This window comes from Pyrgilauda ruficollis, unplaced genomic scaffold, assembly GCF_017590135.1.
Source record: "Pyrgilauda ruficollis isolate IOZ18807 unplaced genomic scaffold, ASM1759013v1 scaffold15, whole genome shotgun sequence".
Lineage (NCBI taxonomy): Eukaryota > Metazoa > Chordata > Aves > Passeriformes > Passeridae > Pyrgilauda > Pyrgilauda ruficollis.
Window position 1 is genome coordinate 7,836,265 of NW_024513654.1, and position 15,923 is coordinate 7,852,187.

Consider the following 15,923-nt stretch of genomic DNA (forward strand, 5'->3'; position numbering starts at 1 on the left):
CCCCCTGGATTTGCCTGCATGGAGGGTAACCGCCTCTTGCTGTCTGATTTGCACAAAGCATTATTTTTTGTGGCTTTCCCTGTGCTCAGGATGACAATGAAAAGAAGAGCTCATCTAATGAGGAACCACACTTGGGGTTGTGGTTGATGCACAGAAGAGCATCCAGGGCTTCTCAGGAGTAAGGTGGCAGCCTGAGATCTGCTGCTTAGGTGGGGGCACCAGAGACTTCCAAAAGAGGCCAGAGGGCCCATGTGGAAAAGGAGGGAGTTTTGGAAGATGAGATTCCCTTAGGCATCCTTGCTGCTGCATATGGAAAGGTCCTATAGCAGTGCAGAGGTTCAGCTCCTTGGTGTTTGTAAGGTTGAGAAACACCTGCACTGTTACTCCAGCTGAATTTCTGCCTGTGGACAAGGTCTGCACAGTGAGAATGCTCTGATGTTTCCTATAAAAGTTTTCCCATAAAAGATGGACAGTTTGATACACTGAGGGCATGGAGATGTGCTCCATTCAGAGACTTTGAAAGGGAGTATTTGCTTTTTGAAAAGTTTGTTTAATTGGTGAAGTTTTGATTACTTGAGGGAGGTTGTAGAGTGAAATTTCACTGGGAGTAAGAGTGTAGTTTTGTTACTGCATCTTAGTTCATTTTATTTAAAGAACAAATTACCCCAACTGAAACAGTCTTCCGAAAGAAATGCCTTTTTCTTTCTCTTTTCTGGCAGCTTTTCTTCTTTTCATTTGCACCAATCTGATAATGTTATTTTTATGTAGATAGTAAGATGTGGTGAGAATCCAAATTAGATTAAATTCCAGTGAGAGAAACTTGACAATATTCCTCCATGCTGTTTGGTAGGACAAGAATGCCAAACCCTACACAAATGTTACCCCAATGTTACTATATAGCTCTATGAGCTTATGTTGTGACTTAGAGCTCTAAATGCCAGCAGAGCATTGCAAATCCCCCTGCAGTTAGGGAGAACATTTTCAGTGTTTTTGATGAGCCTGGTACCAGTGATCAGCTCAAAACTGCAAAATGCTGCAATGCCTTAGAGCTGAGTATTGAAATTTCCAACTCATGCTAGTAACATAGCAATCTATTTAAGAATGGAAGTAAAAAATGTTGTTACTGCTCCTCACATTTGCCACTTATGATTAATTTTTTGGTGCTGCAACAGTGTATTACTTCAAAGCCCCTTGCTGTCCATTAGATGCTGAGTAGAGAGAGAGGGATCTCTTAGACCAGAGAGGGAATGTGAATGACATCTCAAATACAAGAGATCATTGCTTGCTGCATGGCCTTGCAAAATACCATTTTTACTTCTGGCATTTAGAGGACAAGAGCTGATTGTAGCTTGCTGTTGTCTTTAAAATTGTGTGTATTTGGCTTGAAGTGGAAAGTAGTAAAAACATCTTTGGGGGGAAAGCAGCAAACATCAGGAAATGTCTAAGGGAATGTTCTCAGATTTGTGGTCAGCCGAGAAGTGTCTTTTGAGTGTTTGCTAACAGAAGCTATTAGGCACAAAATACTGCAATGAGATTCATATTGGGCTAGAAAGAAAAAAGGATCTATGAGGGTAATTTCCCTATTAATTATCCTCCTGGAGGAGAGCCTCAAAAGACACATCCCTGCACTGGAAGCTTGTGCATGTGTGAGCATGGCTGAGGGAAGCATTTGGCTTAGAGTTATTCTAAAAATGGATTTAATGACAGAGCTTTGCTTTTGTTATAGAAGATGGTGAAGCTGTTAGTAGTTCCTATGAATCTTATGATGAGGAAGAGAGCAGCAAAGGCAAGTCAGCAACCCATCAGTGGCCATCCCCAGAGGCCACCATTGAGCTGATGAAGGACGCCCGCATCTGTGCCTTCCTGTGGAGAAAGAAGTGGCTGGGACAGTGGGCAAAACAGCTGTGTGTTATCAAGGACACCAGGTTGCTGGTGAGCAGATCCTCTACTCTCTGTCTAAAACAATCTGGTTTTATGAGCTGAGGAAGGAAGTGGCACCTCAGACCATGTTAATGAGCTGGCAAAAAACAAAGTACCCCTAGAAGCAATGCTTCAGAAACCATGTCCTGGAGATTTGGGGATCTTACTCCTTTTTTAGAAGGAATGTGGGCATGGGATTGCTGAAGGGCAAAATCCCAATCCCCCAAAATGTCTAGGGATACTTTTTGGGGAATCTTTACGAGGTGGTTGAGCAGAAGGGATACTTACCCCAGAGGCTTACCACATACTTGATCCTGTGTCAGTAGAAGGTATTTCAGACCATATATGCGTGCAGTCAGATGTGTGTGTACCTGTACATCAGGGATCTCCTGTGTGTAGTCTGTGCAGACTTGTTAGAGCTGTAGGACCTTCTTGTGTTCAGTGCACTCAATGCATGAGTCACTTGTGGGGTTGAGTTCGTGCCAGTGGGCAGGAAGGCTCCTCCTCTGCCTCTCACCCGCTCCTGTCTTCCTTCCCCAGTGCTACAAGAGCTCCAAGGACCACAACCCCCAGCTGGATGTGAATTTGCTGGGCTGCACAGTCATTCACAAGGAAAAGCAAGTGAGGAAGAAAGAGCACAAGCTGAAGATCATCCCCACGAACGCTGATGTCATCGTGCTGGGGCTGCAGAGCAAAGACCAGGCAGAGCAGTGGCTCAGGGTCAGTGGCACCTTCAGGATTTGTCCCACTGGTGCTCCCATGCTTTGCTGCGACAGCAGATCTTATCTCAGCCCTGTCCTTGCGTGCTCTGGCTCCCTTCCCACTGCAAGCCTTTATACAAATATACCACTTCATTTTCATGTCCTGGGATAGATTCTTCCTGCAGCTCCCTGCTGCCTTCAGTCTGCTGAGGCCACGTGGGGACCTCCCAGCCCAGCTGCTGGGGTGGGGGCGGTGGGGAAAATGTCTGGGGTGGGTCCCCAGCATGAATTGGCTGAGGGCAGGGGTAAATGTCACCCTTCCCCTGGGACAGCAGCAGGAGGAGCCTCCTGAGCCCAGGACAGCCATGGGGCTGTGAGACGCCAGGGCTGCCTTTGCTGGCAGCCTCTCCCGGGGACTTGGATCCAGCAATTGCTGCTGGATGCCTGATGCAGCACCAGGACAGTCCCCAGGGTCACAGGGACAGTAAACCACGGGTCTCCCAGGCTGATGTGGTTTTGCCTGTCCTAGTTGGGGGAGATTAATTGATCCTGTTACTGCAGCTCTCTCACAGGCTTTGGCTTCCCCTTCTGCACAGGTAATCCAGGAGACCAGTGGTCTGCTCTGTGAAGGAGGCAGTGAAGGCAACCAGTACATCCCAGACTCGCAGCGCCTCAGCTACCCAAAGGTACATCTTGTGTCTACAGACAGAGATAGCACTTAGGCTTCCAGCCCTGTTCCTTCAACAGATAGTAGTGTAGGTGCCTTAATTTTAGGTAAGCAAAGACTGATATGAGTGTAACCAGACCCCTGTGCTGCTGAAAAGAAGCATTCTTGGAATCATCTTAACTTTCCTTTGCTTCTTAATTTTGTTGCCATATCTTCCCTCCCAGATGAACTCAGCATTTGGCTACCCACTGTCTAGGGCAGGAGCTGCTATCTCATGCAAATGGGATGGTTGTGTTCTCCAAGAGCTTTGGGAGGGTCATAGACCCTTGGATGCCAGGGCTTGGGCCATCTCTCGTCCAGGTTTAGGTGACACTCCCCTGGGAGCAGCTTGTTCCAAAACAGTGGGAGAACAAAGAGACTTTCCTGAGTCACTTGTGGGCACCCAAAATGGACCTGTTTGGGGATCTGGCTGGTTCCTCTGCCCATGCCCCCTGTAGGGACTGTCAAATGCACCCACCAGGCAGGCTGCAGGGTAGGAGCCATAGGGTGGCCCCAGTGGTGCCACTGTCTCCTCAGAGGTGAGCCCAGCTGGCGTGGGGCATGTTCAGGACAGTGGGAAGGGCACAGTGTGAGGGAGCTGGCTGGGCATGGCCGGGTGAAAGCATCTGCTCCAGAGAGAGTGGGACCTCATAATATGGGAGAAGGGGGAAAAGGTCCTTGCAGCACGTTCTGGCTGGAAGAGTGGGTCACTTGCATCTGTGGAGCCTGTGCCTGGTGCTTGTTGACAGGTGGAGGTGTCCGAGAGATACTCTGCAGCCTCCGAGAGCGGGAGCAGCACCGACGGCCACGTGGAGACAGCCGAGGCAAAAGATGGTAAAACTTTGCCCTGGGAATGACAGGGAAGATGGGCCCTTGACCCTTCTGTAGCTCCTGCAGTGACTGGCCTTTGGTGAGAGCCAACCCACTTGTAAAGTAGACAGATTAGCATCTTCCACAAATCCCTAACTGATCTTACTGATGCCATCTTCCCCTGAACTCCCTGGGCTTTGGACTTTTCCAGCCTGTCCCTGAATTGCAGGTTTGCTCTCTGCAAGGGATGTGTGTGAGGTGGGGGCAGGACCCCCAGCTGGGACAGCAGGCTGGGAGCTGGGAAAGCCACACACGTGTCTTTTTCATTTCTGGTAGTTAAGAAGAAGGGCACAACTGGCCTGAAACTGAGCAACCTGATGAACCTTGGGAGGAAGAAGTCCAGCTCCCTGGATAGCCCAGAGAGATCCCTGGAGACTTCAAGTAAGTGGCAGCATGAGTCCCTGTGCAGGGATTTGCCTCAGAGCTGGATCTCATTTTCTCTCAGGGCAGGATGAGCACCAGGTATCATCCTTCTCCTCAAATGTGCCCGTGCCAGGTGGTCCTGCCAGTAAATCCCTGCAGATTGTGGTGCCTGTGGCTCTCAGGGTGACCCAGGGGGAAGGGGTGGGTAATGCCAGACGTGCACACACAGGGCATTTGTGCAGGGAGAGTTGTGAGGGTCAGCTTGTATTTACCACCTGGGACCAACTTTGTCCAACCAGCTGCAGCCAACTTGCTGCTCCCAAGCTATCCTGACTTTCAAGGGTCTCATTTTCAAGATTTTTACCCTTTTCACCCTGTTTTGTGTGGATAGCACAGCTTGTCTTTGTGCTTTTGCTCTTTGTTGGTGCCTATGACTTTGTGTTGTGTGGTGATCTCGTAACTTACCCCTTAGACATCCCCTGGCACACAAATTAATATGGATTAAATGGAAAATGTGTCTAATGAGCTGTGATTACTTGCAGGTTACCTGAATGTGCTGGTGAACAGCCAGTGGAAGTCACGGTGGTGTCAGATAAAAGATGGGCACCTCCATTTCTACCAGGACAGGAACAGAAGCAAGCTGGCTCAGCTGCCCCTGAGTCTGGCAGGTTGTGAGATCATCCCAGAGCCCTGCCCTGATCATCTTTACTCCTTCCGTATCCTGCACAACGGGGAAGAACGGGTTGTTCTGGAGGTAGGGTGTCTGTCTCCGAGAAAGCTCTGCTTAAAACCCTCAGGTTGGGTACCTTAGGAGGTCTAAATGCTAGTGAGTTCCTCCAGAGGAACCTCAGTCCAACAAAACAGAGCCTGAAGAGCAGGACTTTGCTTCATCTGCCAGTGGTCACCTAGAATTGTGTCCCACCTCACTGGTAATCCAGGCTGTGTGTGATGCTGGCTCCTCTCAGCCTTCATGTTAGGCACTCATCTTAGGGGGGGACATGGGGTCCTCTGGAGATTCCTATCTCCCCCCCACTGCAGGATAACCTTGGATAATAAAGTTCTGTGGAGTGCATTGCAGATGGTTAATGTTAGATGAGAACAATGCCACTCGAGGGATTTAAGGCTGTGGTTAGGAGGAACAGAGAACTGCATGTTTTGACAGCAGAGCCCCAAAGCCATGGGCCACACATCCCAAGTAATCCTATCACAGATCTGCCCCTGAAAGTGCAAGTGAATTCATCTCCATCTGTTACTTTCCTTTGCCTGCATCCAGGACTGTTTATCTCTAATCTTACTTCTCTCTGACGACAGCATGGTTATAGTAGGAGGTGGACAATGTGAGCAATTTCCTGTATTTTTCCAGTGGGTGGAATATTTATAGCTAAACAACTGACTTTGAGGGCATGCCATGAAATTGGAAGATGTTTTTGTTGTTTCTGATTCAGGGTCTGTCTGTATCTAAGAAATTTTACCCCATTACAGATGTGAAGAAGAGGTGCTGGGAAAATTTACATTTTGTGAATGGAAGAATATGTATTTTGTTGAGATGTCAGACTCAATGTACGGATTGGCTGGCTGGCAGGCTTCCCAGGGACTGAAGTCTCTGCTAAATAAAACAGACTGAAAGCTTAAAATATACTTTCCAGTTTGGAAAGTGTATATATATTCACTCGCCCTGAATTTTACTTTGTGGTTACTGCTCTGACTCCTGAAATCAGTGCAAAAAGTGGCTGCATCAGCCAAATTCTTCTTGCTTCAGGTGGAGTCGCCTGCACTGGGAGGTGCACGTGGCTGTTTGCTAGAGCTGACTTCGTGGCACAGAATTTAACTCTTTGTGTTGCAAAATGTCAGACTGCTCACTGCAGCTGACCATGGTCAGTACCACTGGGTACTGACCATGTTAAAGCAACGGACTCTGATGCTCTGAACTCCTCTCTTCTCTTGTGCAAAGAACCATGGAAGGGGTTTGTGCTCTGGGACCTTTCAGGCTCGGGTCTCCTTGCCTCTGTTTGGCAATCCCATTGCTGCACTCTGCTGGTGCAAAACAAAACCCGCAGGCTTTCCTCATCCACAGCTGCTCCCTGCCAGCATCTCCAGCCCCAGACACTTCTCTTACTCTTGTAGACAGCTGAGTTGATCATGACTGAAAGGAAAATGCAGACTGACTCGAAATTTTAGGAAGGAGCAGAGCAAAGAGCTGCATTTACGTAGCTGCCAAATTTTTTAATCAGTCCGTACATAGAGCTGTACTTTTAAGGCAGCCTCAGGTTTATATCAATACCTAGCAGTTCATCTTTCCCCTTGGAAGCCCAGGGGATTGCCAACATGCTTCCCTACCCAGCCTAAGCCAGCATCAGCCCTGTGAGTGCAGAGAAACCACTGCTACAACCTGTCCTGTCTGTCTGATCACCCTGCAGGCAAAGTCCTCAGAGGAAATGGGCCACTGGCTGGGCCTCCTCTTGTCAGAGTCAGGCTCGAAAACAGACCCAGAGGAATTTACCTACGATTACGTGGATGCTGACAGGGTGTCCTGCATTGTGAGCGCTGCGAAGAATTCCTTCTTGTATGTCACTGGTAATGGGTTGGGGCTGCGTGGGGCTGGTCGAGGGAAAGCAAGCCAGAGCAGGGGGCTCTCCACTTGTGGGAGGTTGGCTGCCATGGAAATAGGTGGTAAATTCACAGCTGCAGCTCAGTCACTTTCTTTTGGGACAGGAGAGCACTTCCTGTCCCACCACGGTGCATCTGGTTGAGCTGCAGCTTGCCATGGAGCATGTGCCTGAGTGGCTGCAAAAGCAGGTTGGGCTCTCAGCCACCCAGTCCATCATGCCACTGGGGCAGGGTGACTGTGCTGCTGTGGCTGAAGGCTGGGTCAGAAAGGAGAGAGCCCAGGGGAAGTACAGCCCCACTCTGGTGGGTGGTGCTTACTGGGGAGCAGCAGCAGCAACCCCTCTGCTCTGTATGGCTCTGCCTTCTCCTCTCCTGCATCTGGCTGCCTGGCCTTGCCCAGACCTCAGCACTGGTGTTCTCAGATGTCTCAAAATGCAGCACTGCAGAGTCATGCAGCAAATCCAGTCCCCCTGATGGGATGTCCTGTTCACAGCCTAATGCAGAGGAAATACTCAGAGCCCAACGCCTACATCGATAACCTGCCCAAGGGCAGGGTGCAGCAGGACGAGCTCTACGACGACGTGGATCTGCCAGACCTGCCTGTGGTAAGACAGCTGCCCTGCTGCAGGGAGCTCTGGGGGACCACAGCCAACATCTGGCCATGGGGAGTCTCCAGCAGTGAAAGGGGGGGATCCCCAGCCCCTGGGGATATCCTGGCCTTTGCAATGGAGCAGAACCAAGTATGGAGAGGAGTTGCTAAGGAATGGGAGAGAGGTTTCCAGAAAGGGGCTGTAGGGATCCTCAGGCAGCTGGGATAAAATTCCACAGTTTTCTTCAGCAAACAGCATGGATTATTTGGTGATAGTGGGCTTTTTGGAATCTAGCCTTTCAAAATTCCTTTCTATGCCTGTAAGAGCAAGTCCTGTGTGAAAGGACAAGAACAATGGGTCATGCTGAGAATGGGACTGTCACCTCAGGAAAGGCAAAGAATATGGCAAGGGTTGCTGGATGTACAGCAGTGTGATATCCTTGCATGGGGCTGCTGCTGCCATCAGAGAGATCTATTGAAGGAAAACAGGAGGGGCCTTTCCTTCAGTACTTCAAAAATGCCTCTGTGGAATGACTCAGAGACTGGCATTTTAGTTCCTCCAAGATTTTTGGAAAATACTCCAGATTGCCTGAGATAGTGCTGTTCTGCAGCGAGATGTTTCTTGTACTTCCAGTTGCAGCAGATGGTCTCTTTTGCAGGAAGAAGTACCCAAGAGTGAGAGCAAATTGGAGGGGGATCAAGACAGAGTATATCTGGATCTCACCCCAGTGAAGTCCTTACTACACTGTGCTGGCAAGATGTCATGCCAGTCTTCCCCCCTCGGCTCACCGTCTCTGGAGAGGGCTGCCAACAAGGCTGCCCCAGAGAGCACAGCTGAGACAGCCCCCACGGCCAAGGAAGCTGAGCCCTGTGCTAAGGCAGCAGAGACCTCGGAGCAGGTACTGTCCAAACTCTGATACCAGACCAGGCTGAATCACTGAGCCACTTCCCTACACCTCATCCTCTCACTTCATTTCTCCTCTCCAGAAACACCCAGAGAAGCCAGAGCCTGAGCAGGCTGTGCCGCAGGTGCCTGCTATCAAAATCCAGACCCAGCAGCAGAACAGTGTGGCCCCTGAGGTGCCAGCGGGCCCAGTTCCAGTGGGCAGTCCCCAGCTGCTGCCTGCACACCGGCCCAAGATGCCACTGCCAGGTGGGTGAGCTGCTCAGATGGCCCAAGGGTGCTTAAAGAGAGGTGGTGCCCTGTGATTCGACTTGCCTCTGCTCTCCAGCAGTCTGTGTGCTGACTCTAGTGGTTGGTGACTTTTCAGACCTTCCCTTGTTTTCCTTTCAAGCACCTGAAAAGGTTTTTTCCCTCCTGCTTTTTTCCCCCTGACTGAGCTTGTTGTTGGTGGGCTGTTTCCAGCAGCAGCAGTGGAAACCAAGCTGGGCAAGAACAGGACAGAGGCAGAGGTGAAACGGTTCACGGAGGAGAAGGAACGGCTGGAGAAGGAGAAGGATGAAATCCGAGCTCAGCTCACCCAGCTGCGCAAGGAGAGACGGGAGCTGAAGGAAATGCTTGGGGGCAGCACAGGTAGGGCAGGGCAAGGTGGGATGTGTGGGAATGAGCCAAGGTGGGGCCGTGGAGAAAGAGGGGGCAATGAACCTGGCCCTTCTGGGACCAGAAGAAATGGGGGGAACCTGGTGCTTTGAGCCAAACCACCTAACCCAGATTCACTAGAGCAAGAGCCACAGTCCCTCTTGGGATAAAACCCAAGGACAATGTAGAGGACATGCCCTGATCCCTGCTCCCCTCAGGAACTCCCCAGGTTCCCAGCAGGCACCAAGATTCCTCTTCCTACACAGACAAGAGCCTGGAGCAGAGGCTGAAGGAGATAGATGAAGAATGCAAAAGGAAGGAAAGCCAGAGGGTGGACCTGGAGCTGAGCCTGGTGGAGGTGAAGGAGAACCTGAAGAAGGCAGAGTCTGGCCCGGTGACACTGGGCACAGCTGTGGACACCACACACCTGGAGAACACAGCCCCACGGGTATGTGGGGCACCCCTGGGAGGCACAGCAGCTTTCTGGCAGCTAGGCAGTCACACAGTCTCAGTCTGCTTAAAAATTTAATAATTAATAATAGCATCATTATTATGTGTAATATGCAATCTTGTATGTATGAATGAATGAATATACCATCTTGTATGAATGTATAGCTAATATGTCTGTATTGATTATTATATATAATATACATTATGTAATAATAATCTAATGAGGTAACAGCAGTAATGGGGAAGTGAAAGGTGGATGGAGCTCTGGAGAGTGGTTGTATTTTCCTGTGGGACCTTGAGCAACACCCTCCAGAGCCATGCAGGTCTGGACTCAGCTCCTTCTGCACTTGACTGAGCTAAGGGATGGTTTTTTCAGGAGGAGATTCAGGCATCTAAATTCCTTCTTGGGAACTTGTTTCCCATGAAATGGAGATCTCCACCACCTGCACCCTGCTCTGTATCTCTTATTCTAGAGTCCTCAAAACCCAAACACACCACAAGCTCCCCTGGTGTTTTTGTGAAATTGGCATGTCACTGAAAAAATGCACCTCCATGTGAATGGGATGACGCTGTGACTAGGAGATGGTGGGGAAAAAGCAGCAATCTCTCTCATTAGTCTGTAGTCATAACCATTTCTATGATTTTTATTGTAGGTTCAGGCAAAAGGTGCCAGTCCAGCAAACAGCGCAGAGAACTCACCTGTCAACTCAGCAACGGCTTTAAAAAACCGGCCCTTATCTGTTATGGTCACGGGAAAGGGAACAGTCCTGCAGAAAGCTAAGGTGAGGCACAGCAGTAAAATCTGTCTGGGACAGCTTCTGCTCTTCCCTTCTGGCAGTGGAGCAAACTGGCTGTGGTGAGATGGGGTTGTGGGGGGTCCCATGTCTGGGAAACACCCCTGACCAACACAATTCAGACACATCAGCCTGGTTTTCCTCTAGTCTTTTCACCTGTGTTTGCCTTGCCTACAATTTAAATGAATAAATACATGCATTGTTTATAGCTTAAAGATAACCCTGACCCACCCTGCAGCCAAAATCACCTGGGCACCAGACAACCATGTTGATCCCATGCACATTATGGTTGCCTGCTTTGCATTTCGACTAATTTGCCTTTATTCCCTGGCAGGAATGGGAGAAGAAGGGAGCTAGTTAGAAGCTCATTGTACAGAGATGGACTAAAGACTCGAATTGCCCATGCATGGCCCAGGGGATTCAACCATCTGTGGTGGAGGTTGGGTGTTCAGCACCACCACACACCAAGTGCCTCCTCCACGTCGCGCCCACGGCTCAGACGCAGCGCTGGAGTCCACAGCTGCTGACACGAGTTACCCCTCATGAACCTGCTCTTTCCAGACAAATCCCAATCACGTAGCTAAAATGATAACAACCAGTGGCAATCCTTCCATCAAAGTCCTAACCCAGCTGATGTAAACAAGAACGTTACTGTACATAGGGGGTGTTTTGTGTATTTCTACTCTGAAGGTTTATCAATGAGTTATTAAGGTTTCTATATTAGTGACTGTAGTGGATTCAGAAGGAACGTTTGCTGTTCCTCAGCCTGGTGAGTTTGTACCTGTCCTGATAAATTGGAGTCAACTAAAGTTCTTAACCTGTCTTGCTGCCAGTCATCACTCAACTGCATTTCATCCAGCCTTCAGCCAAGGGCTGTCCCACATGTGAGCAATTCTTCAAACATGAGTGAGAAGCACACAGCAGCCTGTCCAGGGCATTTCTAATCAGTGTCCTGATGCATTCCAGCATCTCCTACCAGGTGCAGGTTTGCTAGAATATTGAGCTGCTCACCTTCTCGTGCTGTAAGCTGTGTGACAGACTGGCAGCACCAAGAGCTCTGAGCAAAGAAGACCTGCCAGGCAGATTCAGTTAGCTTTCTTGAAGATCTTACTTCACCTGAGGAGTTTATTCTGAAAAAAAAAAAAAAAAAAAAGAAAAGAAAAAAAAAGGAAAAGGAAGAAAGAAAATAAAAAAGTAATATTTGAGGGCTTGCTCAGCTGTTTCATGGGAAAGCTGGATCCCAGTGCATCCTTCAGGGATCCCCTTTCCCAAGAGAGAGGAGGTAAAGCAGTCCCCATGCTGTGATGGTGTCTGATCCTCACAGAGCTGCAGCTGAAGCCATCCCTCTGCCCCTGTGTCCCTCCCCACTGCCGTAAGGCTGCTCTGCCAGGGCTCTGCTGGACCTCTTGGTGCTGTCACCCTTATTTCCTGATCATAAATACAGCCTTTGGGCCCTGGCAGCATGGCCCACAAAGCCCACCCGTCTCTAGCCTAGCCAAGCTTTCTAATGAAAGAGGTTGGAGATTTGGAACTGCTAAACTTAAAGACATTGAAATTTGAAGGGTGGCAGTGGGTTGTGAGAAATCTATGCACTCCTCCCCTCCCTGTAACCTGCTGACATGTGTGATGGCCTGGATACACCTTTTCCTGTCTCCTCTGATGGCCCTTCAGACCCAGGCTCAGGAACTGGGTTGACTGGAGGGGCTGGAGCTGTTCTACCCCTCCAAAGTTAAAGCAGCACCAGTTCCCAGGACGGGTTGTCCCTGGGGTCCCGTGGCTACACCAAAGCCAAGGTAAAGGCAGACAGGATAAATCTTGTACCTTCCTCACCCCCGAAAATATTTTACAGGCCTGAGACCTCCTCTAAAGGGCTGTTCTTTCTTCACACAAAGGCCAAACAGCCAGTGGGAGCACAGGGCTGATACCCAGAGCTGGTGCTGTCATTGGGGTGAGAATGTCCTGACAAGGACCACAGAGCCAGGGTGCAACAAAACACTTGGTCAGGGTATCCTGGAAGCAAGAAAGGTGACTGTGCTCCCGTTTTGTTTTACCCTTTACTTTCCACTGTGTTGCAGATGCAGGAGTTGCTAATGCCAGGCCTCTGGAGCCTCAGCTGGCCAGTTGGCCCTGTGCAAGGTTTTGCACATAGGAAAAAATCATGCAAATAAACTGCTGACTCTGGTTCAGGATCCTGGGGACTTCCTTCTCCAGAGCACCAGAAAGCCACAGACTCCATGAAGCTTTTGTTTTGGCCCATGATGAGCTGGCAAGAGCCCCTCTCTGTACCCTGAATATCCGTGACACCCCGCTGTCATCCTCCAGGAGTTGTCCAGACATTTCACAGTGCTACTGAGACAGCCGTGGACAAGAGCAGCTCTGCTTTCCCCTTCACAGCCCAGTCAGCTTCAGTGCTCCCGCTGGGATGTCTCCATGAGGGAATGGTAAACATAGGCAAGTCCTGAAGGACACACTTTCCCCAAACAAGAAATGTTAAACAATGTCTCTGTGTCCCCATTGTTTTCCTAACTCAAGGCATTTCCTTTGTTGTAACTGTGACCTATAAAGTGGCGCTTTAGAGGGTTTTATAATAAAATGTTGAGTATATTATGTTAGCAGTGGTTTTCTCAGTAATGGGGCTTGTCCCAGCTGTATTTTCCAACAGATTTCAAGTACATCAAATCCCCAATACATTAGTTACTACAAATCCTTCGCTATGCAGTCTACAACTGCAGTGAACTATAGCTTAAATAGTAGTGATTGCACCATCAAGAAAAACAATTTTCAGAGATCTAACCCGCTGAAAAACAGCAGTAACCCCGACAATTTACAGGAAGACACGTAACAGATATCCTACCTGTATCTCTGTAGCAGTCCTCTTGCACAGAACCAGCAGTGAAAAACCTTCCACTACCTTCCTCTGGCCACTAGATAGCAACTGTGTGCAGGCTTAGTGCCTGCTGCAGTCCGAGGGAAACCGGGATGGGCTTTAGCTGGGACGAGAGAAAAAAGTTATTAAAGAAAACAGTTGAGGTCTGTACAGAATGGACACCAAAAGAGACACACGTGTGAAATATCCCTTGGTGGCTCCACTCCCACAGACAGCTTGGGGAGGCACTGGAGCTGCAGCACAAATTCCTGGGCCAGGTCCCACTCGTTGCCTCTCCAAGCTGACCCCTGACACAAACCTGCCAAGGAGCTCCTTAGTGTCCTGTCAGCCTCTGAGCCCAGGAATCCCCAAATAACTCCATTTTGGGGGCTGGTTTTGTGCACTGAGTGCACAGCAGCAGCAACTGCTTTTGTCCTTCCCCAGCATCTCTGCCCCATTGCCTATAGCTGCTTTAGAGCACCCCTGTATCAGCTCCAGCTGGTAAAATTGCTGCTTTGTTAGACATTCCACTGCAATCCTCCAACTGGAGCCAGGCCACACTGGGGCCTGAAGTGTCCCCAGCAAAATTCCATATCCTTCTGGAAGGAAATTTCCTGCTACAGACCATTTTCTTTAGCAAGTTTCTCATTTAAGTACCTCCACATTTCTTGCTTTGGATACACAGAACCCCACAAAAGCTCCTGGGTATTCCTGACTAGCACACCAAGGCTGCTAGTGAGCATGCTAATTTCCCAGTAAGACAGAAGTGACAGATTTTAAAGGAAAGAAAAAAAATTACATCATATCAGTGGAGAAGTTGGCCTGAATGTTTATGTAAGATGTCTCAGGTATGAATCAAATTAATTTACTTCTACTGCAGAGATTGCAGGGGGGTTGAAGCTGAAGAAGCCAGCTGGCTTTACAGGGAGTATCAGCAGACTTCTTGCAGACTGGCCTTGGTTTTTAGTATGCAGGGAGAATGGCACAGTGGGATCAAACCCCAGCTTCCCTGCTGCAGCCTTTGCAGGACAGCTGCCGTCCAACATTTACTCACCACAAACAGTTTGCTGAGGGAGTGTAAGACTAAAGGGGTTGAAAATCGTGGCACTTGCTTAAATCCCATTTTTAAAGGAGAAAAAGGCTCTCTCCTGGAGTTAGCAGTGGCCCAGGACTAGCCAAAGCTCACCCAGCAATCCTCCAGGATTCAGAGACTAATTCAGAGCTCCACTAGCAACAGCAGCCCAGACACTCATGACAAGCTGGCACAGACAGCATCCTCTGAGCTCCTGTGATGCCAGACAGGATTAGTGCTGGCTTTGCAGGGACCCCACCTCCCCAGAGCCTGGGCCAGCCTCAAATATTGACCCAGCCTTAAGGGAATGAGCTCCCATCAGGTAAAGGCTATTAAAGACTTCTGATTGAATCATGGCAAGTCTGAGAGTGAATTGAATAAGGGATCATGTCAGAGATTCAAGCCACTTACCTACTTACTCTTTTTTAATTAAAATTTGTAAAAAAAAGGGCCTGCAGATTAGCCAGGAACTTCAAGTCACATTTGAAAAAGAAAACAGCTCCAAAAACTGCTCAGCAGTGTCCTGCTTGCCTGTGGGATCAGCAGATCTCTCCACGACCATCCCATAGATCCTCATTATCAGGCTGGCTTTTCCCATCTCCTCCCAGTGCCCCGTGACCTTCTTACCTTGCAAAGTGCTTTGTCTCATACAAAAGGAGAGCTGGTGGGTGCTGCTGCTGCCAGAGAGTGTCTGAGCATCTATCCAAGGCTTCAGGAATCACCTGCTTTCAGCAGGAATGTCAGGAGGAAGGTCACATGTGGGGATCCCTGGGGCACTAAGACCTCATCCAGCTGTACTCAGAGCCCAAAAACTCATGAGTTTCCAATCTCTCACATCATCTCTACTTGACAAATGGATGCACAGAGATAGATAAATCCTGCCCAGCATTAAATTCTTGACTCCAGCATGAGATTTTGCACTCTGTGCTTCCTGAATCACACAGAGATGTTTGTGTACCTGTGGTGCTTAAAGCCAGCAGGATGGTAAAAATGCAGGGTTTTTCCAGGTCAGGACCCAGGCAAGCCTGCCCTGTTCGTTGTGCAGCCCACAGGTATAATTAATACCTGTGCATTAAAATAAAGAACTCACAAACAGATTTCACCACATTAGCCACAAGCTGAAGTGCTCAGCAGCAGCACTGTGCATGCTGTCCTGCAAACAGCACGAGGAGAAGCACTTGCAGAAGGCCAGGAGGGCAGGTCCCAGCTCCAGAGCTGTCCCAGGCAATGTGAGTACACTGCTGTTTGAGGGCAGGCTGATCCTGCAGAGGACAAAGACATGTGAGGAGCGAGCTAATGATGCTGTTAGGAAACGCCCAGGGAGCTGCAAAGCCAGCAGGGTGAGAAGGGGGGTCCCTGGGACCCTTCACACAAACAGGATGCACTCTGCTTTCGAGAGCAGTCGGTCTGGAATGCAGCCAGCTCCACAGGCACTTCTGCACCCC

General features: G+C 49.4%; 1 protein-coding gene across 3 annotated transcripts in view; it reads left to right on the forward strand.

Moving 5' to 3' along the window:
• The window catches only part of AFAP1L2 (actin filament associated protein 1 like 2), a 64,827-nt gene extending 51,680 nt beyond the window's left edge, over positions 1-13,147 (forward strand). Inside the window, exons 6-19 of one of the 3 annotated variants that reach the window (XM_041461286.1) lie at positions 1,727-1,932; positions 2,461-2,640; positions 3,218-3,307; positions 4,077-4,161; positions 4,474-4,578; positions 5,103-5,314; positions 6,978-7,123; positions 7,661-7,772; positions 8,416-8,655; positions 8,744-8,909; positions 9,123-9,290; positions 9,563-9,744; positions 10,400-10,528; positions 10,875-13,147. In XM_041461286.1, coding sequence (XP_041317220.1) covers positions 1,727-1,932; positions 2,461-2,640; positions 3,218-3,307; positions 4,077-4,161; positions 4,474-4,578; positions 5,103-5,314; positions 6,978-7,123; positions 7,661-7,772; positions 8,416-8,655; positions 8,744-8,909; positions 9,123-9,290; positions 9,563-9,744; positions 10,400-10,528; positions 10,875-10,901 — 2,048 coding nt within the window. In that variant the 3' untranslated portion in view covers positions 10,902-13,147. The remainder of the gene's footprint in view (positions 1-1,726; positions 1,933-2,460; positions 2,641-3,217; positions 3,308-4,076; positions 4,162-4,473; positions 4,579-5,102; positions 5,315-6,977; positions 7,124-7,660; positions 7,773-8,415; positions 8,656-8,743; positions 8,910-9,122; positions 9,291-9,562; positions 9,745-10,399; positions 10,529-10,874) is intronic. The other 2 variants (XM_041461288.1, XM_041461287.1) reach the window with 2 other exon arrangements.
• Positions 13,148-15,923: the final 2,776 nt, after the last annotated feature.